The following is a 25123-nucleotide window of genomic DNA, read 5'->3' as shown; positions in this document are numbered from 1 at the left end:
TTTGGTTTAGAAAAAAAAAAAAAAAAAAAGTATAATTTTGCTAAAATTATATGTGGGGCCAGGAATATGGCACAAATGCTTTAAGCTTAAATAATACGTAAAAGAATAAAATTACTTTGCTGAGAAAAACTTTATCAACAAGAAAATTATCCACTCAGAGAAGGACAGAGGAGAGCAGGAAGCAAACGATCTGTTGTTGGGGTCGATGCGTTGGGATTCAGGAGCTCTGCATTCTGACCCTTTCTCTGTCACTAGTTGTGTGACCTTGGGCAAGCCATGTCATACTCCTGGGTCTGGGTATGTTTATTTTTTTTAATGAGGGCAGGAGGGGAGAATGGGGGTTGCATGGCTGGGTTCACTGAATTGATTTATTTGATTTTACTTTATTTAAAAAAAATGTTTTTCCATTATTTTTGAGAGAGAGAGAGGGAGAGAGAGAGAGAGAGAGGGAGCGTGCGTGCACTCACACGTGAGAGCGGGGGAGGGGCAGAGAAAGATGTAGACAGAGAATCCCAAGTAGGCTCAGCAAGGTCCTCACAGAGCCCCATGAAAGGGCTTGAACTCACAAACTGTGAGATCATGACCTGAGCCGAAATCAAGAGTTGGATGCTCAACCGACAGAGCCACCCAGGTGCCCCAAATTGATTTTTTATTTTATTTTATTTTTTTCAACGTTTATTCATTTTTGGGACAGAGAGAGACAGAGCATGAACGGGGGAGCGGCAGAGAGAGAGGGAGACACAGAATCGGAAACAGGCTCCAGGCTCTGAGCCATCAGCCCAGAGCCTGACGCGGGGCTCGAACCCACGGGCCGCGAGATTGTGACCTGGCTGAAGTCGGACGCTTAACCGACTGCGCCACCCAGGTGCCCCCCAAATGTCTTTTGTCCCAAACATTTATGAATCCAGCCAGGTTTTTTTTTTCAGTTTAATTTCTTGCTTCCTGGCTTCTGGTTTCATTGAGGGGTTGATATGTGAAAGACACTGTGGGGGATGAACATGAATAATGCAAGCCCTCTGCCCTCTAGATGCTTATGACCTAATAGCAGATATTAGAGTTGCACAGAGGACTCTACCACAATATATACATGAGTGGTGCCAGCAGACAGACAGGAACAAATGCCATGGGAACTCAGAGGGGCAGAGATCATTGCCAGGTTGGAGGATAGGAAATGACTTGCTGGAGGAGGACACTGGCATTTACTTGGCAGGGGGAAGGGCAGCTTGAAGGTTGGCAAGTTTTTAGCTGGCAGAGATAGAGGAAAGGACATTACTGATATAAGAAACAAGGAGAAGCAAGGAACAAGGAAAGTGCTGAATGTATTTGGGGAATCCTGGGACATTTGTGCTGGCTGGATGCAGGCAATGGGTCAGGAAGCAATGGTGACTTGGGACTATCTGGTAGGCCCTTTTCATCTCGGTAGAACATACATTTTACTTAACAGGTAGCAGGGAGCTGTTTTTTTGAACTTGGATGTGACCTGGTCTGAACTGTGCTTTAGGATAATTCACTTACTGCAGAATACAGGATAAACTGGAGGTGGAAAGGCCTCGGGGGAAGGAGGACAGCTAAAAAGCTAATGCTTTTAGCATGGTGAAAGCTAACCAGGCCTGAGCCAGAATGGTCACTAGGAATGGAAAGCAGGGGTTGGATTTATGCTAGCTAGGGTGGAGGAGAAGATTCAAAGGTAACTCCATGTTTAAGCAAGTCTGAGGTAGAACCTACTAGTTCCACTGACCCGAAAAGGAAATTCAAGGGCTCCTGGGTGGCTCAGTCGGTTAAGTTTCAGACTTCCGCTCAGGTCATAGTCTCACAGTTTATGAGTTTGAGCCCTTTCTCAGGCTCTCTGCTGTCAGCACGGAGCCTGCTTCAGATCCTCTGTCCCCCTGTCTCTCAGTACCTCCCCGGTTCATGCTCTTTCTCTCTCAAAAATAAATAAATGTTAGGAAAAAAAAAAAAAAGGAAAGTGAAGAAGGGAAGGGTGTTTGGGCAGGGGAAAGAGGGGCAGAGTTCACTTTCCATGCACTGAGTCTGAAGTACAGGAAGCATATCTTGGTGGAGGTATCCAACATTTAGAAACTCCTGACTGGACCTCAGTCCTGTGGATGGGGCTGGGGGTGGATGTGTTAAAGTCCACATTATCCAAGTGTGAGTTGAAACCACAGAAGTGAATAAATAGATCAACAGGGAATTGCAGACTGATGCAGGAGCAAGACAGACAAGGATCTTGACAAATGTCTAAATTCTTCCCTTATGATGAACTGGGCATGGTCGGTGTTACAGGGTATAATCAGAAGAGCGCTGCCTCATTGTGTCCAAGGGGAAAGAGAATATTGAAAGGGAGCAGCTGGTGAACCACACTTTAAATGCTGCATTACTGCTTGGGGGATTAGCTGCTTAGAAGTGGTGTCTAGAGAGCCTAAAAGGGACTGACTACAATAGTTAAGAGCACGTGTGATGAGGGAACCCCTTATATGTGTGTGTTTTCTGACAGGTGAACAGAGGAGAAAATTGGACACGTACTTAGTCCTCAGTTTGTGATAGCCAAGATTCCAAATCCTCATCTCTCAATACAGGCATCTTTTGAAAATTCACATTATGTGACTTTGCTGTTACGAAAGATCTATCTTAGTACCTGTTTTCACTAACCCAAAGAAATCCAAAGAGGATTTTCACTGTATGAAAAAAGGCGAACAGAAAAATAACGTTCAGTGTTTGCAGTGAGAGCCCATTAAACAGACAGCGGGCATCCTGACCAGTGAGAGTAGCGCCCCCACGCTCCTTCCCCTGAAACTACACTCAGCATCTCAGCATCAAGCCACCATAGCTTTGAACTGTGTCTGTGAGCATCTATGCTTATCTTGATTTATTTTGTGCATCCGTTAGCAAGAGGGGCTCTAACGTATCAGAAAAGCCTAAAATAGGTTATTTTTTCGGTCTGGGAATGCTCAAAAAAATTTCCCATATAGGGGCCCCTGGGTGGCTCAGTCGGTTAAGCATCTGACTTCGGCTCAGGTCATGATCGCATGGTTCGTGAGTTCGAGCCCTGCATCAAGCTCTACACTAACAGTGTGGAGCCTGCTCGGGATTCTCTCTCTCTCCCTCCCTTTCTCTCTGCCCCTACCCCACTTGTGCTCTCTCTCTCTCAAAATAAATAAACTGAAAAAAAATTTCCATATAAATTAATGGTATGTGCTTCATTGCTTTATGTCATTTCAGTTTAGGAAAGCTTTCACAGGTATGCTCTACATTAGGATAGAGAGAGGAAACCTGGATTGGGAATGTGTTCTCAGAAACCAAGGCCTCTTTCTTTTGAAAATCTCAGCCTATTACTTGGGGGAATTTATTAGTTTTTCTCCTTTGCAGTTCCCCAGTTTTTAGTTCCCACTTATCCTGGGGCTTGGGTTTGATTCTTGGAGTTGAATTCCAACGACAATAAATATGTAGATCACCTCTGAGAGCTTAGTGTCTGAAACTCTAGAGGGAGGAAAGGAGGAGGAGGCAGTGCAGGCTGGGAAATGAGACTTTAGCTCTATTGTAGTTCACACACAAAGGCCTGTTTGCAAACTACAATGTAAACTAAGACTTTATCAGCCAAGGATTTATGTTCACATTAAGATCTGGGATTACACCAGGGAGATACCACTGGTATAAATCTAAGTAGGATTAACTGCTTTCCTGCTATGCAAATTAGTTTGTCACTTGTGTTTGTTTTTTCTTCAATAATTTTCTTAAGTGGTAATAGTTTGCAAAAACCATGGGATATTTGCTTTTGGCTCCACAACTGTTAGTACAACTCTACCCACCAAAGGGTGGGAAAATAACAAAAACCTTAAGGAATCCAGATCCATTAATGAATTAAAAATTTAGGAGACTAGTAACATAACCAGCTATGTTACTTTTAGGCAGTTTGCTTAATAGAATTCTATGTTTCAGTTTTTTTCATTGACTAAATGGAGATTTAAAAAATATTGGTTCTGCTTATCTCACAGACCTATTGTTCAGGTTGCGAAGTATTTTCTCTTTAAGTTATAAACATTAGATAAATTCCAGACATACTATTACTTAGGCAATTAGATAATCACTGTGGCTAGTCTGGGGTCAGGATGGGGAGGTGAAGCAGGGACTGGGATTTGTAGAGTCTAGAAGAAGTAGGATTACTGAGGGGGCAGAAGCTTTTTCTTCAGCTCAACAATGGATGACGCCACCATGAGAATAAGATGGGGGGAGGGGGGAACTGTGAATGTTTCATACACCACTCCTAATGCTGCTTTGAGATAATTTCTTGGCTAAATAAATTCCTTACATATTGACTGATAAAGAGTGCTCAAATCTGTACACCTGATGCGCATTATCCACTTACTCTCTGACTTGTTAGCATGACTTCAGCAGTAATTTAGTATAAATAAAAATGCTCTAGCTCTGTTTAGTGCTGGGCCCTGTAATCTCCTAGCTTCAATACCTTCCCATGTCCACTCGAGACCGAAGAATACAATGATTTAGACTTGCAAATCCGACTGTGGAGTCAGTATGAAATCAGGGTTTTGGATAGTGGAAATGGTCCCTCCAATGCATCACCAAAGCATGCATCAGCAAATTTAATCACAGAAGGTTCTTGAGGGAACAAAGTTGAAATGAGCAGTATCATTGCAGACCTATTTGTAGTGGTGGTCGATTTGCCAGCTAACCTGGCTGTTCCTCAGTTTCCTCAACCATTAAAGGAGAGGCAGAATGAGCTTATCTCGAAGGTCACTTCCTGCTTTGAAATACTATTTCCCTAAACAGTTTGGAGAAAATTACAAAATGCATCCTCATAGCTCTTGATAAGCCCAAACAACATACCAGGATACCACAAGACCAGAAAACAAAAATATCCCGTTGTAGACCAGTCTTTGTGCAAAGTAGTCAGAAATGGGAGGGAAAATGCCCTCTCACGATGTGTTAAAAAACAACAACAAAACATATACTTGCGGAACTCCTGCTCCATTTCGAGCAGCATGTTCAAGAAACATTGTTGGAGACCTACTACGTGCGAGGCACTGGTTAAGTTGTTACTTTTCGATTTAAAAATTACTACTACTTTCCCAGCAATCTCTTTAACCTGAACCAGTGAATACCGCCTTGGGTGGGCAGAAAATTAAAGCCAAGGTCAAAGGAGACGGTCTCCAAACAGACCAAAAATAAAACGCATGTGATATCATTAGAAGGGGGGGGCGGGGGGGGGGGGAGAAAGCCAACATATTGCACAAAGATCAAAGGCAAAAAAAGAGAAACATGTTTGGTTCATACTGGGCTTTTGAGCATTTCTTGTGAGGCCCGTCCATCCATCCACACCACACTTCTTAACCCTGCTATTCTAAACCGATGACAAGTCCAGCTTCGGCGCGGACAGGGCGCAGAGCGCGGATCCCACAATCCAGACCCCGTTGCCAAGTCTCGTCTCTGGGAAGGAAGGAGGCGTTCCCCCAACGGCAACTGTAAAATAAAGCAGCCTCTCTAATCTCTTCCTCCAGTAAGAAAGAAATGTCGGTCCAAATAAATGAATACAGAAATAACTACGCGAAGGGAAAGGGGTGGGGAAGAGGGGAAGGGAAGCTCTTTTCCTCGCTTTTTAAATTTCCCGCACCCCTCTTCTTCCCCGCCTCCCCGCGCCGTCCCCACTTTCCGCGGCAGCTGGCGGGACCCGCACCGCGCGCAGCCGGGCGGCCGGGCGCCGAGAGGGTCTTTGGCAAGAAGGCGGGACCGGCCGGATGAATAGCTCGGTGTCCGATTTTTCCTGCCTTCGGTGGCAGTTCCTCCTCCGCTTCGTTACTCGATTGCACACGCGGCCGGGCCCTCGGCCCTCGATTGCTCCGGCCTATCACCCTGGGATGCCGCCTGCCGCCGCCACCGCCGCGGCTGCCGGGCTTGTGGGATCGGTGGCGGAGCCGGAGCCGGAGCCGCGGCGCGAGCCGTGGCCTGAGAGTTAGGGGGCGGGCCGGCTCATTCCTGGGGTGGGGGCCGAGGACTGGCGGGCGAGAACCCGGGGCCACCGCCCCCCTTCCCCGAGGGAGCGGACCCTCCGAGCCTCTGAGGCGGCGGCGGCGGGAGCCGGTCAGAGGGGGCGGCCCCTGGCGGCGACGCCCCCAGCCCTGCCCGGCCCCACTGCATCCCCAGCCCTAGCGCGGTCTGGCCGCGAGAGACGCCGGCGAGGGCTGAGCGAGGCGGCTCCGCGGGGGCAGGCGGGCGAGCCGCCCCTCCCGGGTCCTTCCACGTCCCCTCCCGGGAGGGACCCACACCTGAGCCCGGACCCACCCCCGGCCGGGGCCACGCTGGATCCGCCTCCCGGCCTGGGTCCCGCCCGCTGGCTGCAGGTGGGCTGCAGCGCCCGAGCCGCGGGCAGTGGGCGGCGGGGAAGGAGGTGAGCCGCGTCGGTGCCGGCTGCCGCTCGGGTGCTTGCCCCCCGCCGCTGCGCTCTCTTCCTCCCCTTCCCGCAGGCAGGGCGCGGAGCCGCGCGCCCGCCCCGCCGCCGCCTTGTCCCTCCGGGGCACCATGGAGCTCTCCCCGTCGTCCGGAGGAGCCGCGGAGGCGCTGTCCTGGCCGGAGATGTTCCCCGGGCTGGAGTCCGACTCGCCGCTGCCTCCGGAGGAGCTGGAAGCGGTTGTCCCAGTCGGCGGGGCCGTGGCTGGAGGCATGTTGGATCGGATCCTGCTGGAGTCCGTGTGCCAGCAACAGAGCTGGGTCCGGGTGTACGGTAAGGACCGCAGGCCACCCTAGAGGCTGGTATTTCTTGCCTTTGCTCGCGCTGAAATTCATCCCTAGGCTCCAGTCCTGGCCTCAGTCCCCATCCATCGTGGGTCAGTCTCGCACATCCCTTTTTTGTTGCGGCGTGCGTTTGTAACAAGTTTCTCCAGACTGGCACTCGGGAGAGAGGTGTCCTTTCAGGACGGTCTATGGACCTTTCTCAGGCACCTGCAGGGAGTTTAAGGTGGAGTTGGGCTATGCAGACTCAGTTCTCAGGTGGTAACTTCAGGGGAACTGTCAACCGAAGTCTGATGGAACACACCATGGGATCAAGTGAACAGAGTTTCATGTCTGTTTCTTGAGGGGGGCAAGGCTGGAAGCCAAGATACCATGAAATAGCAGTGGATAAGAAAATAGAATAACCAAAAAATATTTATTGGGTGGGAACAGACTCATTCATCTCTAACCTCTTTCTGAACCTCACTCGCCCAAAGGCAATCACTTAGTCCAAGGGGTGTGGATTGTGTCAGATTGCACTATTGTTTCGGATTCTCTTTGTAAAGTGACTGGGTTGCTACTCAGCAAGTTAAAAGTGATGAACACACTAAAACTTTCCCTCTCTGCATTCCTAGTAACCACCTCGTTAATTAAAACTGAATGATGAGATTCTATTAGGGGGAGCCTTGTGGCGGCATCAAAACCAAGCTGGCTTTGAAAACTCAGAGCCCAAGGGTTTATAGCCTGGTGATATTCAGGACTCGGCTGTGCCTTTCCAAAATCTTGAAATGTCAAGATGTTTATCACTTAGCTCACGTGAACACAAGACGTTAGTAATGTGGCTGAATGCAAGAGGGCAAATTTGAAGCACCTGGAGTCAAACACAGCCTTAAGATGTTATCCAGTCACGTGCATCTGCACCTGTAGTGATCAAGTACATTAGGCTTTTCTTTCTTCATCCTTCTGAAGAGGATATGTGTTTACTACTCAGGAGTGATCCAGACTTAGAAGTTATCTCTGTGGATAGTTCAGTTCATTTCAAGACTTCAAGTCCGTCCCTATCAGAAAGATCTCAGAACTAGGAGTCCAGAATTTGAGTTTTGTTCTTGATTCTGCCACTAAGTGGCTATGAGATTTGAGGTAGATAAGGTTACTTTTTTTTTTTAACCTCTGATTCTTCATCTGTAAAAGGGGTGAATTGGATTAAATAATCTCTTAATGGCCCTTTTAGTCCTAAGAATCTTGGAGCTCTTATAACCAATTCTTGAGGATTTATGTATGGGCCACTTTATATTTTGTATGATGTTTATAAGTGGTTTTTGATGTTATTCTAAGTAACTGAAAGAATTAAAGCAAAGAAGCAGGAGATGATGCAGGGCCACCCAGTTCATTCTCAGCAGATTAAAAACTTTAGTACCTGATTTTCCATCCACCTGCTGATCCCACTTATCAGATAGTTTGTAACAAAGGTTGTGTTGATGAGGATCTAAAGATGAGCTGGAGTTCGAGTATATTGTAGTTACACCATTTTCCCATTCTATCCTTTTCTATCCTTACTTTGGCACATTGGTTTTTATGTAAAATTAGAGTTAGGGCCCCGTTACTGCAAGAATATGTGTATATGATAATTTAGTATTTCAGTGTCTAAAACTATTCTGTGTGGATATTCTAGACCTAGCACGAATTACTGTACTTTGCATGTATCCCATAAGAATATGTGCATGTTTTTGTTATCCTTTTAAAGGGGTAGATTTGTGAGGGTGTGTGTGTATACATATATACGTGTATGTATGTGTGTATGTGTATTCTTAAGTATGTGTATATAAACATATATTCTCACACACATATGTACTGGGCATTTCAGTGTCAACTTGCAGACTTTCCACTGCATTGTAACATTTTTGTCTTTCCTATCGATTAACTAGAGGTTGTTTTTATTTTGATTTTTTTAATGTTTATTTATTTTTGAGAGAGACAGAGACAGAATGTAAGTGGGTTGGGGCAGAGAGAGAGAGAGGCAGGCACAGAATCTGAAGCAGGCTCCAGGGCTCCGAGCTGTCAGCACAGAGCCTGACGCGGGGCTCGAACTCACGAGCTGTGAGATCATGCCCTGAGCCGAAGTCGGACGCTCAACCGACTGAGCCACCCAGGCGCCCCTAGAGGTTGTTTTTATTTACTGTTTAGTACTACTATCCCTCCCTTAAGGCAGCTCATCCTGGATAGTACTTTGTTGTCTTGAGTTTGATATAAATATCCCAAAAGTATCGGAATGATTCTTGGCTTTTCTGTGTCCTTAGCTAGTTTTTAAGTTGTCTGTTGCATAACTTTGAAAAGCTTTGAAGTGAAAATAATAGCATGTAGAAAATCGACTTGGAAAACACTAGTTCATTTTGTTTTGTTTACTTGTTTGTCTTACGTGTTCAAAATCCTGATTGTTTTGGAGCATTTGGGTTCTTCTACACAATTTAAGGAGATGAATGAGTTTGGTCTGATGTTTTTAAAAGAAATTCAGAAACTGGGAATCCAGTCTAGAGTATACAACTGGGGATTGAGAACTGGGGTTTTCAATCTGTCTTTGCCACAAATTGGTTGTCTAACTTTGGGTAAGTAATTTTAACTTCGTGGCTCTAGGTTTCTACATAAAATGTAGAATCTGGAGTAATTGGTATCTGTGGTCCATTTTAGCCTTACAGTTGTCTGATTCTGTGGCCTGCCCTATTATTTTACCTACAACTTGGCCTACCAATTCCAGTCTGACTCTTGGGGACAGGCATCAAGAAAGCCCTTAATAAGTTTAAATCATGATTGTCACGGGCTTCTGGGGAGCACTTTTATCAAAAGGTCAGTGAACTTAGTTTTGTAAAGCAGGAATGTTGAGGGCGGATGTATATTTGTTTGAAGTGTTTGGCAAGATAGGAAGGTGGGGAATGGGGTCTTGCTCAGGTGTAGCTCATCTAGTTTTGAGCCCTAACCTGAAATAGCCATGTGGATTTTAAAAGTGCAAAGTAAGGAAGGAGCTGTATTAAGTGCTCCTGGCTTCTGGCTATGGTTCACATCCTCTATAGTATACTTATGTTTGAAATCAATATGCAAACAAACAAACAAATGGCAGTAACAGTCCCCCCCTCCCCGCCCCCACCTAATGCCTTAACAGAAACTTTTGAAAACAATATTTTATTAGTTTGCCTCATGAAATTTGAAGACTAGGCACTGTTTTAAGTTTGCTGTTGACTATTTTGTTAATGATACGTCTATTTGGAGTTTTGTGTATTGCCAGGATTGGAAAACTTTGTCTGTAATATGTCAGAGCCTTATAATAGGTAGATGTATATTTAGAACACAAATGCATGTCTTTGAGACATAACTAAGAGAACATATTTATGCTGCCCTATCCTTCATTTCCTTTTAGTTATAAAATGTTTCATTTGTTTATTATAGTATTATAATAAATTGTGCCCATGCCCTGTCAAGACTATAAAATGTTTGACACCAGGAAGTCTGTCTAGTTTGTCTTTGTATTCCTATCTTGCCAGCCCCTTCATTGTTACTGTGTCTAGCAGATTGGTACCTTGCTCATAGTCAGTGTCTGTTGAATGACGATCCATCTGTCCTATGACCATCCATATCCCAACCTGACTGACTGACTGTTATGGGTGGCAGAGTAGCTTAAACAAAGGCATGCCACAAACAGCTAAATATGGATGCAGAATCCAAGAGCATCAAATGCAGAACATTTTTCAGATATTTATAGCCTCAAAGCAAAGTCAATTGGCTGAAAAAGCACAGCAGCCTAGCAAAAGGAAACCGGAGCGGCAAAGCCAGCCTCCCTGTCTGTGCTTTCTGGTAAACAATGAGAACATTAAAATTAACTACTTTACCATGAATGGATGGCGAGTGCAGGTCACTGGGAGCAACTGAAGATACCAGTCTCCAGTAGTACATGCATTGGAGCTTTGCCCCCATCAGCACAACAGGTCTGCAAGTGTATGTACAGATGTGCTCTCCGATAACTAGAGGGAAAATACAGTTACCACACTAAAGTGCTCACCAAGAAACCATAGTTTTGATTTTAATAGTATAAGCAGGACTATCTAACGTATTCACTTAATAGAATGAATAATATCAATATCATTGCTTACCGTTAAGCTAGTATGTAGCTCATTATTTATTGATGACTGATAGGGATCTGCTGGAGATTTTCTAAAGGCTTGTACTATTTCAGCAAGCAGAAGAAGGGAGACTTAATCATACTGCATCCTATCCCGTATAATTCTAGAAATGTGACTGAGAATTTGGCAGGAATTTCTCATGGACTAGATAGGAGTTGAGGGGGGAGGCAGAAGTTTTCCCTGTTTATAGTAAATAATTTTGCTTATGTTTCATGAATTAAGACAAAGGATGAGATATGTTTCATTGCATTTTTAGAGAATATGTCTGTCTTTGCTTAAAACATTGCAACCCGTTAACAAGTCCAGGAAGTTGTTTCATTTTGGTCCAGTATGAATTAGATGTGACCAACTCACTGGTTTTATACAGAATGTTCTCAACATAATTAACTTTGAATATTCTCAGTGAATCACTTATTCTTACATGTCTTAACTATGTACCCCCTGCATGACTTCTGTGTTGTATTAATGTGTGGATGAATGAATTTGTTCAACCAAGTTTTGTGTGCTGTAGCTAATTGATTGTTTGAATAAAATCAGTGAATGTGTACCCAATACATCCCCAAACATGTTCATGTTACTTAAGTGTTCTAATTTCCTCAAATACTGTAAATTGAACTTTTGTAATTATAAATATTTTACCAATTCTTGGGATTTTAAGTTTGAGTTCAATACTTAGGATGTGGTATTAGCTTTGAATGTTGACACATTAATTTACCATGATTTCCAAATAAATTTTGTGTACATTAGGAGTAGAAAATTGTTCACTGAAGTAAGAGAGAATGATCAAGAATGCTTAGGCATATACTGTTTATGCTTCTCCCTTTTTTCCTTTGAGAGAAAACTTGTAAATCTCACTTAAATTGTATATTCTGTCTGGGGCACCTGGGTGGCTCAGTTGGTTGAGCGTCCAACTTTGGCTCAAGTCATGATCTCACAGTTTGTGGGTTTGAGCCCTGTGTTGGGCTCTGTGCTGACAGCTCAGAGCCTGGAGCCTGCTTTGGATTCTGTGTCTCCCTCTCTCTCTGCCCCTCCCCTGCTTGCATTCCATCACTCTTTCTCAGAAATAAACATTAAAAAAATGAAAAAAATAAAATGTATATTCTGTTAATATTTACAGACATGGACAATTTCCTTTATTGTAGCTTAGTACTTTTCTACTCTCTGTCATGTTGGTTTATTGCTATTTCATTTTCAAAGAATGGCAGTATTTTTGAAGAATAGAACTATATACATTTATAATCTCTTTTCCATAACCATTTGGACTACAGTGTTTCAAAATTCACAAAAATTTTTTTGATTTTAGAAAATATGGTGTACATATAATGACATAAACCCCTTAATTGAGTCTGTAGCAGTATCCAGGAATCAGTCATGTTAATACCTCTGTAGTTAAGTAAGTAAAAATCCACACTAAGTATGGTATAAGACTATAAATAGTGTTATGTAGGGTGAAGGTCACATTTTACTGCTGAAGAAATTATGAAGAAAGCGTTTTCAGAGCTTTTTGGATTTAGGAATTATGGGTATGGAGTTGAGGATATGTGTATGTTTTCTGACAAATAATACAAAGTTCTAGAATGCACCTGTTTGGGAATAGTTCACTTATTTTTTTTTTGAGAATCGTTATAAGGATTGCCTTTATCTTTTCTACATCATAAAATTCAGCACATACACTTTAAAAAATGATGTACAATTGTGTCTCATGTTGAATGAAATAAATTGATTTGCTAAGAAAAAAAGGAATTCACATGACAGAGCAAGTTTTACTGAGATTCCTAAGGAAGTGGTGGCAAGGCAGTGGTTTCTAATGCTTTCTTTCATTAGAAAGAAGGATGAGGTAAGTTGAACCCGAGGATTTATGTAATTGTTCTTTGCAGTTGCTCTCTTCAGTAGCACAGAGTGATTTGATCACCTTTTAAAGTAGGTGAACCACAAAAAAACATTCAACTAATGCCTGAGTTAATCCAGAAAAAATTTAGTTGTCTGTTCCCTGTCCCTCCCTATTGGAATAACTTTTAAGTAACTAGAGAGGTGTTTGGTCTTGTAAACCAGGAGGAGGAGTTGGAAGTGTGCTGAGGGCACTACTGAAATTGCTTCACCTTGTGTTGGCAGAGGGATAATTGCTCTCTGATGTTTGTAAAGACACCTTTCTTCCCAAAGGCTATCAAGTGCTTCGCAAGACCTATAGGTAGAGAGCGCTTTACAAATCTAATGTAGCTTATTTTCTAATGATAAGGTAGCCATCAAGAAATATTCACTATGAAGGTGGCAGAGGAAAAGATGTGCAGTTGGTAGTGTTAGTGAGTCTACTGTAAACAAAAATAAAAACTGAATCCTTGAAGGCATGACAGAACTTCCTTTGCTAGGTCGTGCTGCACAGCTTAGCATCTTCCTTATCTCTACAGCAGGGTTCCGATGTTAGGAGTCTGAGTTTTGCCTTCCCTGACCAAGTGTTGGTGACAATTAGTTGCCCAAGTCTCCTTTGCTCCTAAGAATCCAGTTTAGATCCTGATTGCATTCTTATTCTTCCATAATTTGTCTTCAACGTTGCTCGCGTTCCCATCGTGTCATTTTCAGTAGGATTTCTAACAGTCCCTCTTAACTGACTCCTGAGTCTAAAAAATTGGTAATACTTGCAGATACTGTTTGGGAGAGCAAACATTTACAAAGGAGAATGTTTAACATAAGGCAAGAGAACAAAATTCAAAAGAATAGTGTGGGAAGTTAAAAAGAAACTTGAAAGTTGATAGTCCTAAATATTTTTCAAAACAATCCTTTAGGTTACCTCATTAAGGAAACTGGCTCAGGAAGTTTAGCTTATTCCCAAAATTGGAGACAAATTCCACAGTTTGTCAGGATTAGAACTCTAACCTCAGATTCCTCAGCCTCTTGTTTTAGCTTCTAGATCTTACTGCTTTCCCTTAGGGAGATGGCCTTTCAAAGCTGAAGGTCAGGAAAACTCGACAGTGAGAAATACCAGATTGTTAGTTTCACAGTCTTTAAGGGAAATGCTGGAAGTACCATTACCTAGGTAACAGAAAACAAAAATGGACAAAACATTCAGAAAGTAGGAGGATGAGAATAATCTCATAGTGATTGTTAGAGGTAGAGCAGAGGAATGTTTAGATATGTTTCATCTCTAAATTTTTTGTCCATAAATTCTTTAAACTTTTTTTTTTTTTTTTAATTAGGCTCCATACATACCCAATGTGGGGCTTGAACTCACAATCCTAAAATCAAGAGTTGGATACTCTACTGACTAAGCCAGCCAGGTGCCCCATCCATAAAGTTTATTTTGCAGTTGCAAGTAATGTTTTAAGGAAATTTGAATGTTTCATTTATGATACTTACAACCCTGGGTAATACCTAATAACTTTCTACCTTTTAATTTCTGACCTCTCTGATTCATATCATTAAAATTTTAATATCTTTTTTCTTATTATGAATATAATAGTGCTTAATGTAAAGAATTTGAGTTGTAGGAAAATGCAAAGAAAATTAAAGTTACCTGTAGTTATACCTTTTAGAGATAACTGTTCTTTTAATATTCTGTTGTATTTTATACCAGTCTTTTCTGTGTAAAAATGTACTTTTTAAAATATGTTTGGTATCATATTGCATATATTTTTTTTAATATTTATTTTTAAATATTTGTTTTGTTTTGAGAGAGAGAGAGAGAGAGAGAATGAGTGGGGGAAGAGCAGAGAGGGAGACACAGAAGGCTCCAGGCTCTGAGCTGGTAGCACAGAACTCAACACGGGCCTTGAACCCATAAACCACGAGATCATGACCTGAGCCAAAGTAGGATGCTTAACTGAGCCACCCAGGAGCCCCACATATATATTTTTTAGAGTTTATTTATTTATTTTGGGAGAGAGAGAACAAGCAGGGGAGGGGCAGAGAGAAAGGGAGAGAGAGAATCCCAAGCAGGCTCTGCACTGTCAGTGCAAAGCACCATGTGGACTTCGAACCCACTACCTGAGTCAAAATCAGGAGTCCCATGCTTAATCGATTGAGCCACCCAGGCGCCCCTCATGTCGTGTATATTGTAAATCTTGCCTCTTTTCTAACTGTAATATCTTACGTTTTTGAAAATGTTTAAAGTTTTTTCAAACATATTTTTGTTTTTAAATTTTATTTAATTTTTTTAATGTTTATTTACCTTAGCACAAGCAGGGGAGGGGGAGAGAAAGAGGGAGACACAGAATCCGAAGCAGGCTCCAGGCTCCAAGTTGTCAGCACAGAGCCAGATGCGGGGCTCGAACCCACGAACCATGAGATCATGACCTGAGCCAAAGTTGGCCGCTTAACCAACTGAGCCACCCAGGCTCCCCTGTTTTTAAATTTTATTTAAAAAATAAGTATAACAGGCACCTGGGTGGCTCATTCGGTTAAGCGTCTAACATCAGCTCAGGTCATGATCTCACGGTTCGTGAGTTTGAGCCCCACATCAGGCTCTGTGCTGTCAGCACAGAGCCCACTTCAGATCCTCTGTCTCCCTCTCTCTCTGCCCCTGTCCCACTTGCTCTCAAAAATAAACATTAGGAAAAATAAAAAGGTATAACATTTCCTTCTTTCAATATTTGGAAGATATAAAAGGATATTCTGTGAGGTCTCTCTAACCCCTCCTCCCCACCCTTCACTTACCGTCTGGAAGGCAATCATTGTTCGCACAATCAATAAACGTTTGAAATTCTTGTATATCCTTCCATACCTATTCCCTGCACAGAGAAACAGATAAATAGGTATGTAGAAACTCTGCCAAGATTGGGGTCCAAAAAAATTTCGTTGACAAAAATGCAAGGTCATGTTTTTTTCCGAGGTTAATGAATGGACTGGACAAAGGAAGTTGGCTGGGAGTTCTGGGGTCTGGAGCCAGCTGTTAATTGCTTTGTATTTGAATTGATATCATCATAGTTTTTACTGTGCGTATGCTTTCTTCTCCTTTTTGACACAAATGATAACCCGTTATAGGAATTTATCTGCACCTTGTGTTATTCCTGCCTCACATTCCCTCTCTATACACACTTACCGATATATTTTTGATATAGTTTCCTGTCAGTGTATAAAGCAGCTCCTCATTCTTTTTGTGGCTGTGTAATGCCTGAATGAATCACAGTTTATTTAACCAGTCCCCAGATTTGCTGGTACAAGTGATAGTGCAGGGAATAATCTTGAATATAAATCATTTTGCTTGTGTATGAATATTTTTGTAAAAAAATTCACAGAATCATTATCAAAGATATGTATACTTGTAATTTTGAAAGATAATCCCAAATTGCTCTTCTTACAGGTTGTAACTATTTATATTTCACCAGCAGTGTATGAGAGTGCCCATCTCTCTACACATAGGGAATTATCAAGAATTTTTGATTCTGACAATCTAAATGATAAAAATAGTTTAATTTTTTCTATCTCTTACATTGATTATCTCACAGAGGCATTTAAAAATATCCTTTTCTGTGCATTGTACATATCTTTTGCCCATTTTTACTGGTTATTGGGTCTTTTTCCTAGTGATTTGTAGGAACTCTTATATTAAATAAGGAGGTTTTTATCTGTGATGAGTTGCCAATATTTTCATTTGTCTTCCCCCCCATGAGAAAATAATTTTTATGCATTTGAATGTATCAGTCTTTTCTTTTATGGCTTTTTGATTTTATGTTACAGTTAGTATGGCCTTTCCTAGTCTGAGGTTATAAAATAATTCTTCCACGATTTGTCCAGTACTTCTTTGCTTTCATTTTTTAAATTTAAATCTTTGATCCATTTGCAATTCATTCTGCCATAGGGTATGAGATATAGATACAATTTCATTTTTAGAAAGATGGTTTTCCAGTTGTCCTAATACCATTTGTTCAATAATCCATCTTTTCTCCACTGATTTAAGATGATTTCTCTATCCTTCAGTAGATTGCCATTTGTATTTTGGTTTCTTTCAAGATTTTCTACTCTGTTCTATTGGTCTATCTATATTGATATGTCAGTATCATGCTGTTTTATTACTGAACCTTTATAATATGAAAATGTAATTGGTTAATGAGTCTAATTCAACATAACTTATTTAACTATTATCCTATTTTAGACATCAACAATTTCCCAAATTTTTGTATTAATAGTCTACTGATTGTTTTTGTGTACAAGTGCTAAAATTGAACTTCTCACTATTTCCTTAGGCTGAATTCCTAGAAGAGTATGTTTTTGTTTTATTAAAATTTTTTTTAAATGTTTATTTATTTTTGAGAGAGAGAGAGAGAGAGAGAGAGATGCATGGGGGAGGGGCAGAGAGAGAGAGAGAGACACAGAATCTGAAGCAGGCTCCAGGTTCTGAACTGTCAGCACAGAGCCTAATGTGGGGCTCAAACCCATGAACCATGAGATCATGACCTGAGCCGAAGTCGGACACTTAACCCATTGAACCATCTGGGCGACCCCTAAAGAGTATGTTTTTAAAATCCTGAGAAGTTAATGCCAAATTGGTGTGACCTTCCTAAAGGCAATTCCTACCACAAATGTATAAAATTATGGCTCATAATTTATTTTATTTTTAAATTTTTTTTTCATATTTATTTTGAGAGAGAGAGCACACACGCACAAGTAGGGGAGCGGCAGAGAGAGAGAGAGAGAGAGAGAGAGAGAGAGAATCCCAAGCAGGCTCCAACGCTGTCAGTGCAGAGCCCAATACAGGGCTTGAACTTAAGAACCATGAGATCATGACCTGAGCTGAAATCAGGAGCCCGGCGCTTAACCGGCTGAACCACCCAGATGCCCTTTGGCTCATTTAAATCCTACTTCTGTACTGCTACTTTCACCATATTGAAGTATTTTTACATAGATTTCATGTAGTGTCTTAAACATTATTTAGCACATATTAAAAGTCCTGAGGGTTCTAATGCTAACAACACTGCCTTTCAAAAATAGAGTTGTTTTTCCAATGGTATTCCTTTTCATTAATGGCGTATTTCCAAATGAAGGAGGGAAGGACATGAGTATAGAGTCAAAGCAGTTGGTCTGGTTAAGGGTGAAATCCATGACTGTGGCTTTATTTATACAATGTTAGACTCTCCAACTGAAATAACCTGAAGCAGGTATAGTTCATGTTAGAATTCACTCTTGGTGTGTACATTCTATAGGTTTGGACAAATGTATGACATGTATCCATTATTATAGTGTCACACAGAATATTTTCTTCCTCTTTTTTTTTTAATATTTTTTTCCACCGTAATCTCCACATCCAACATAGGGCTTGAACTCACAACCCCAAGTTCAAGGGTTGCATGCTCTACCCACTGGGCCAGCCAGGTGCCCCTCACACAGAATATTTTTACTGCCCTTTATCCTCCGTGCTCTGTTTATTCATCTCTCCATGTCCCTTACCCCCTAACCTGTGGCAACCTGATGGCAATTGCTATTTTCACTGCCCCCATAGTTTTGCCTTTTACAGAATTCTGTATATTTGGAATCGTACTCAAATTCTTTTATCAGCTGTTTCATTTAGCATATAATATATAACCATAAGCTTGCCTTACTAGATCAGAAAGGAGCAAATTTAGAAAGGAACAAAGTAGTTGAACTTTTAACAATGGTATCGAGCAGTTCGAGAGTGAAATGTATCCAGTTAATATTGTGTACTTACAGGAAATTTTGTTTGAATTAAATTTGGACAGGATATAATATGTAAGTATCTTGTGCTTATGATTCCCTTAGGCTTCACTGTGCACAACTTTCTGTGTATTTGTAAATTTCAAGATGGCTCTGAGTGAGGAAACACAAGGCCTTTCTAGTGCATGTTCCTGTTTTGAAATGGACTAGTTTTGTCCAGGTAGTTGGTGAGTAGTCTGTAGCAACAAGAAGATGGCCTGTACAGTAACCATTAATGAAAGACATGTTTCAATATCTAAGAAAAGACTCTACCTTCAGTATTTTCTGGTTTCATAAAGACTTGATAGTTTTGATAGTTTTCCTTTTTATAGAAATGAAGATTTATATGTTTATTTTTTAATCTAGCTTGATAACATGGTTAAAAAAGAATAGCATCATCTGTGGTGATTCCTACTGAAATAGGTAATCCAGAAGATTTGATATGGCTATATTTCTTGCTGTTTTGTTTTTGCTAAGTCATTCTTTAAAAAAAAATTTTTTTTTTAATGTTTATTTTTGAAAATGAGAGAGAGAGACAGAGTACAACTAGGGGAGGGGCAGAGAGACAGGGAGACACAGAATCCAAAGCAGGCTCCAGGCTCCGAGCTGTCAGCACTAAGCCGGATGCTAGACTTGAACTCACGAGCTGTGAGATCACCACCTTACCTGAAGTTGGACACTTAACCAACTGAGTCACCCAGGAGCCCCTGGAAGTCCTAAGTCATTCTTTTGCAAGTGCAAAGTAAATCAGTTTAAGTGGAAATTTTTAGTTATTTTCACTTTAGGTTGTGTTTTTGGTATACACCTTGATTGTGATGTCAGAGTGTCACGTTGAAGAGGCGTTACTATGTTATTTCTATTGGCTGACAATCTTTCTTTTCCTGTAGCTTAATTGGCAATCATGTTTCTTTTATGTAATCAGTAATGTTATTCCATTTAGTTGTAACCATATTGTATAAAATTATGTTTTTACAAAATTGCTTTTTTCCCCCTATAGTCTCAAATACCCTGCTTTTTTTTTTTCTTTCAACAAATTTATGAAACATGGTTAAGCTTTCTCTATTTTATTGGGGAAATAATCATGAAAAAGTTAATGCTTTAAATATTCTTCATGAAGTAAGATTAGAATCTGGGTAAGGTTGGAATCTGAGTTCCAATCCAGTACTTTTTTTTTCTTTTTTTCTTTTTTGAAAGATTACCCTATCTTTATTATCTCCGTTCATAGTTATTGTTTCCAATTTAATATGTTTGTATTAAAATGTATCACAAGCTGTTTAAAGTAGCATTTTAATGCTTTTCTAAATTGTTTTAGGATTTAGCAGTAGGTCTTAGCTTCTCTGCGTCTTTCAGAGCCATGTTGTTAAGAATGGATATTCAGGGGTGCCTGGATGGCTCAGTCAGTTGAGTGTCCGACTTCAGCTCAGGTCATGATCTCACAGTTTGTGAGCTCGAGTCCCATGTCAGGCTCTGCTGACAGCTCAGAGCCTGGAGTCTGCTTCGGATTCTGTGTCTCCCTCTTTCTCCGCTCCTCCCCTGCTCATTCTCTCTCTCTCTCTCTCAAAAATAAATAATAAAAAAAAAAATTTTTTTTTTTTAAATGGATATTGAGTTCTTCATCGGGGAACTGCAGGAATAAAAGTGAAAATGCTTGAATAACCAGTAGGTTCTTTTTTTGTGTTTGTGTGGTAAAATATATATACTAAATTTCATTTTAACCATTTATAAGCATACAGTTCAAATATAGTCATGGGGCACATGGCTGGGCTCAATCTGTGGAACATGGGACTCTTGATCTTGGGGTTGTGAGTTTGAGCCCCATATTGGGTGTAGAGGTTACTTAAAAATAAAATGTTAAAAAAAAAATGCAGTCACAGTGTTATGTAACCCTCACCACTGTCTATATTCAAACTTTTTTCATTATCCCTAAGAAACACTCCAGACCCAGTAAACAATAACTGTCCCTTTTCCCCTCCCACTGGTTTCTGGTAATCTCTATTCTTCTTCCTGTCTCTATGAATTTGCCTATTGTAGGTAATACATATAGGTTGAATCACACAATATTTGTCCTTCTGTGTTTGACATATTTCACAAAGTGCACGTATCATCCTTGTAGCCTCTATCAAAATTTCATTATTTTTAATGGCCAAATAATATTCCCTTGTATATACCACATTTTGTTTGTTCCTTCATCTGTTGATGGATACTGCGTTGTTTCCACTTCTTGGCTATTGTAAAAAATGCTGCGGGGGCTCCTGGGTGGCTCAGTTGGTTAAGCATTCAACTTTGGCTCAGGTCATGATCTCACAGTCTGTGAGTTCGAACCCCGTGTGGGGCTCTGTGTTGACAGTTCAGAGCCTGGAGCCTGCTTCGGATTCTATGTCTCCCTCTCTCTCTGCCCTTCCCCTGCTCGCACACTGTCTCTCTCTGTCTCAAAAATAAACATTTAAAAAAGGTGCTATGAACACTGGCATGCAAATATCTTATTGAGAACTCACTGTCAGTTCTTTGGGATACATACCTAGAAGTAGAATTGTTGGATTTTAAGGTTGTTCTGTTTAAATATTAAAGTATATATAAGGTTCTGTTTAAATATTAAAAAATATATATTTTTATATATATTTATTGTAGTGGGGGGCGAGAAGGGGGGTGCAGAGAGAAAGGAAGAAAGAGAATTTTAAGCAGACTCCACTCAGCACAGAGCCCGATGCGAGGCTCTGACATGAGCTGAAATCAAGAGTCCATCGCTTCACCAACTGAGCCACCAGGCTCCAGGTGGGAGTTCTCTTTAACCTTTTGAGAAACAGCCAAAGTTTTCCACATTATCTGTACCCTTTTACATTGCTGTCTGCAATGCCCAAGGGTTCCAATTCTCCACATCCTTGCCCACACTTACTTATTGTTGTTTTCCATTCTTTGTGGTTATAGCCATTCTACGAGGTGTGAAGTGGTATCTCGTGGTTTTGATTTGCATTTCCCTAACGATTTGTGGTGTTGGGCATCTTTTCATGTGTTTTTTGGCCATTTTTAATATTTTTTGGGGAAAATATCTTTTCAAATCCTTATTTTATATTTGTCATAATTATCCTATATATTAATCATAACTCTAGTAACAGTGACAATGATGAGCATAATTATAGCAACAACAATGATGACAAAGTGAAACTTCCTGGGTGCTTATTATGAGCGAGGCACAGTTCTGGGTGCTTTATGCCTATGAATTTATTTAATCTTCGTGGATACCCTATGAGGTAAATACTGTTATCCTCATTTTGTAGATGAGGAATCAGAGGCATAGCGATCTAAAGGAACTTGCTCATGGGATATAGCAAGTACGTTGCTGATGTGGGATTTGAATCCAGGCAGTTTGCTCTTGAGTTATGTTCTTGACTATTATATAATGTGGCTTCTCACCCATAAAAAATTCAAACTCTTAGGGATGCCTGCCTGGGTGGCTCAGTCAGTTAAGCGACCGACTCTAGCTCAGGTCATGATCTCACAGTTCATTGATTTGAGTCCCACAACGGGCTCTGCGCTGACCGCTCAGAGCCTGGAGCTTGTTTCGGATTCTGTGTCTCCCTCTTTCTCTCTCTGCCCCTCCCCAGCTTGTGCTCTCTCTCTCTCTCTCTCTCAAAAATAAATAAACATGAAAAAAAAATTCAAGCCCTTTTTATAAAAAGCATTTAGTGTGATGTTTGTTAATTTGAACCTTGAACCTGTAGTTTACCTATGTGTTTTATATAGCACCATAACTGTAAAATAATGACATTCGATCTGCTGGATATGCTTTGAATGTCATGATGTTACTGAATATCTTTGTAGAGTTGTCCAAGTTTTATTAACTGTAGACAACATGCGAAAACTGTATGTGGGTGAGTAGTGTGATATTTCTATATTTAATAAAGATTAAGTCTGTTAGCTATCTAAAATTTATGTATTTTTAGCAGTAATACAAAATAGGAAAATAGTTTTTTTGTTTTTTAAATAAAAGCATGCCTTTCTAGACCTCTTATTTATGTTGATGAAGCCACTGAGAATGCTGAAATTTAAGAGACCACACAATCTTAAGAGCCATGAGTTGTATTCATCTGGAGCATAGCTTTACTTATTCCAGGATTTACATTTCAAGTGGCTCTCCACTTTAATATCATTAATTCTAAAAAGGGGATCCACTTTCATAGAACCAGGTAAAGCCAAACATTGATCAGACCTTGGCCAAATAACAGACATTTTAGAATATTTATAGAATTCCCATGTCCTTCTCTAAAAGCCAGGAACAGTGGCCTCTTGCTGGGTCTTACTTGCTTTCTCCTTAGTTAGTTCCTCTTAAACCTGGCTATCCTTGTGCTACATATGCTTTATAATTTAAACCTATCCTAAGGTGTGTATTTCAAGGACTCAGAGACTTAAAGGATGATTCATATGCAGTAAAGTGTGTGAATCTGTTCTGAAATTTAACTTTTTTCCTACTAATAGATTGTAGTTCTTCAAAATCTGTGATTCCTTAAGTTATGTACAATGTAGCAAGGTGTAGTGAGGTATAGTCTTAAATTCTGATCAGTTCATACATCTTTAAAAAAATGAGTTAATATATTTGACGTGCAACAAACTATACACATTTAAAATACAATTTGATGGGTTGAAATATGTTAATAACTGTGAAACCATCACCCCAATCAAGAGAATTTCTATTTCTCTTCTCCTCTAAAAAGTTTCCTTGCATCCCCTTGTAACCTGACTGCCCCATCCCTCCTACCATGTCACCGACAATCACTACTATGCTTTTTGTCTTTAAAGATTAGTTTAGGTTTTTACGAATTTTGAATAAATGGAATCGTACAGTATATACTTATTTCTAGTCTAGCTTCTTTCAGCACATTTTGGGATTCTTATTTAAAAAAATTTTTTTAATGTTTATTTTTGAGAGCGAGAGAGACAGAGTGTGATCAGCGGAGGGGCAGAGAGCGAGAGAGGGAGACATAGAATCCAAAGCAGGCTCCAGGCCCCAGGCTCTGGGCTGTCAACAGAGAGCCTGATATGGGGCTCGAAACCACGAACAGTGGGATCATGACCTGCGCTGAAGTCCGACGCTCAGCTGACTGAGTCACCCATGCGCTCCAGCACATTTTGAGATTTATCCATGTTATTTCATGTATCAGTGGTTAATTCCTTTGTATTGCTGAGCAGTATTGAATTCTATTGGTTATTCCACAATTATTGATTAGTTCACTTTTGATGAACATTTGGGTTGCCATGTTTTTGGCTATGACGAAACTTCTGAGAACATTTGTGTAAAAGTCTTTGTATAGATGTATGCGTTTATTTTTCTTGAGCAAGTATTAAAGAGTGGAATTACTGGGTCACGTAGGTGTATGTTTAACATTTTAAGAAACTACTAAACTGTTTTCCTAAGCACTTGTACAGTTCCAGTTTGCCTGCCTTACCATCACTCGGGATGGTCAGTCTTTGAGATTTTAGCTATTCTAAGAAATATGTAGTGATACCAATTGTGGTTTTAATTTGCATTTTTCCTGATGACTACTATGTTGAGCATCTTTTCATGTGCTTATCAGACGTTCTTCTATCTTTTTAGTGAAGTGTCAAATCTTTTGTCCATTTTAAAATTGGGTTTGTTTTAGGGAACCTGGGTGGCTCAGTTGGTTAAGTGTCTGACTTTGGCTCAGGTCATGATCTCATGGTTTGTGAGTTCGAGCCCTGTGTCGGGCCCTGTACTGACAGCTCAGAGCCTGGAGCCTGCTCTGGATTCTGTCTCCCTCTCTGTCTCTCTCTCTCTCTCTCTCTCTGTCTCTCTCTCTCTCTCTGTCTCTCTGCCCCTCTCCTGCTCATGCTCTGTCCCTCTCTCTCTCAAAAATAAATAAACATTGGGGCGCCTGGGTGGCTCAGTCAGTTGGGCGTCCGCCTTGGGCTCAGGTCAAGATCTCACGGTTCGTGAGTTCGAGCCCCGCGTCGGGCCCTGGGCTGACAGCTCGGGGCCTGGAGCCTGCTTCGAATTCTGTGTCTCCCTCTCTCTCTCTCTGCCCCTCCCCAACTTGTGCTCTATGTCTCTCAAAAAAACTAAATAAATGTAAAAAAAAAAAAAATTAAAAAAAAAATAAATAAATAAACATTGAAAATTTTTTTAATTGGGTTTGTTTTATTGAGTTGTATGAATTCTTTTATTTTTTAATGTTTATTTATTTTTGAGACAGAGAGAGACAGAGCATGAATGGGGGAGGGTCAGAGAGAGAGGGAGACACAGAATCCGAAGCAGGCTCCAGAGAGCCCAACGCAGGGCTTGAACTCGTGAACCGTGAGATGGTGACCTGAGCTGAAGTCGGAGGTTCAGCCGACTGAGCCACTCAGGCACCCCAAGTTGTATGAATTCTTAATATATTTTGCATGTAAATCATTAATCAGGTATGTGATTTGTTGTTGTTTATTCCCAGTCTGTGACTTCCCTTATCATATTCCTAACAGTGACTTCAAAGAATAGAAGTTCTTAATTTTGATGGTATTGATTTTTTTTTCCTTTTATGGGTTGTGCTTTGGGTATTTTATTTCAGAAATCTTTGAGGTGGCTGGCTGGCTCAGTTGGA

At 40.8% G+C, this 25123-nt stretch overlaps 1 protein-coding gene and 1 long non-coding RNA gene across 6 annotated transcripts in view; one reads left to right on the top strand and one right to left on the bottom strand.

The window, feature by feature from the left end:
- The window catches only part of LOC147572661 (uncharacterized), a 64275-nt gene that overhangs the window by 16246 nt on the left and 22906 nt on the right, over positions 1 to 25123 (bottom strand). For both annotated transcript variants that reach the window (XR_015246434.1, XR_015246435.1), the window contains exon 2: positions 15537 to 15610. This is a non-coding gene — a long non-coding RNA (uncharacterized LOC147572661). The remainder of the gene's footprint in view (positions 1 to 15536; positions 15611 to 25123) is intronic.
- The window catches only part of RASAL2 (RAS protein activator like 2), a 361137-nt gene continuing 342397 nt past the window's right edge, over positions 6384 to 25123 (top strand). For all 4 annotated transcript variants that reach the window (XM_086694784.1, XM_086694783.1, XM_086694782.1 and 1 more), the window contains exon 1: positions 6384 to 6733. In XM_086694784.1, coding sequence (XP_086550910.1) covers positions 6532 to 6733 — 202 coding nt within the window. In that variant the 5' untranslated portion in view covers positions 6384 to 6531. The remainder of the gene's footprint in view (positions 6734 to 25123) is intronic.

The sequence above is a fragment of the Puma concolor genome, chromosome E4 (genome assembly GCF_028749965.1).
Source record: "Puma concolor isolate L17-30 chromosome E4, mPumCon1.1.hap2, whole genome shotgun sequence".
In the NCBI taxonomy this organism is placed as follows: domain Eukaryota; kingdom Metazoa; phylum Chordata; class Mammalia; order Carnivora; family Felidae; genus Puma; species Puma concolor.
The sequence above is the reverse complement of the archived record's forward strand: the minus strand, read 5'-3'. Positions and strand labels throughout refer to the sequence as shown.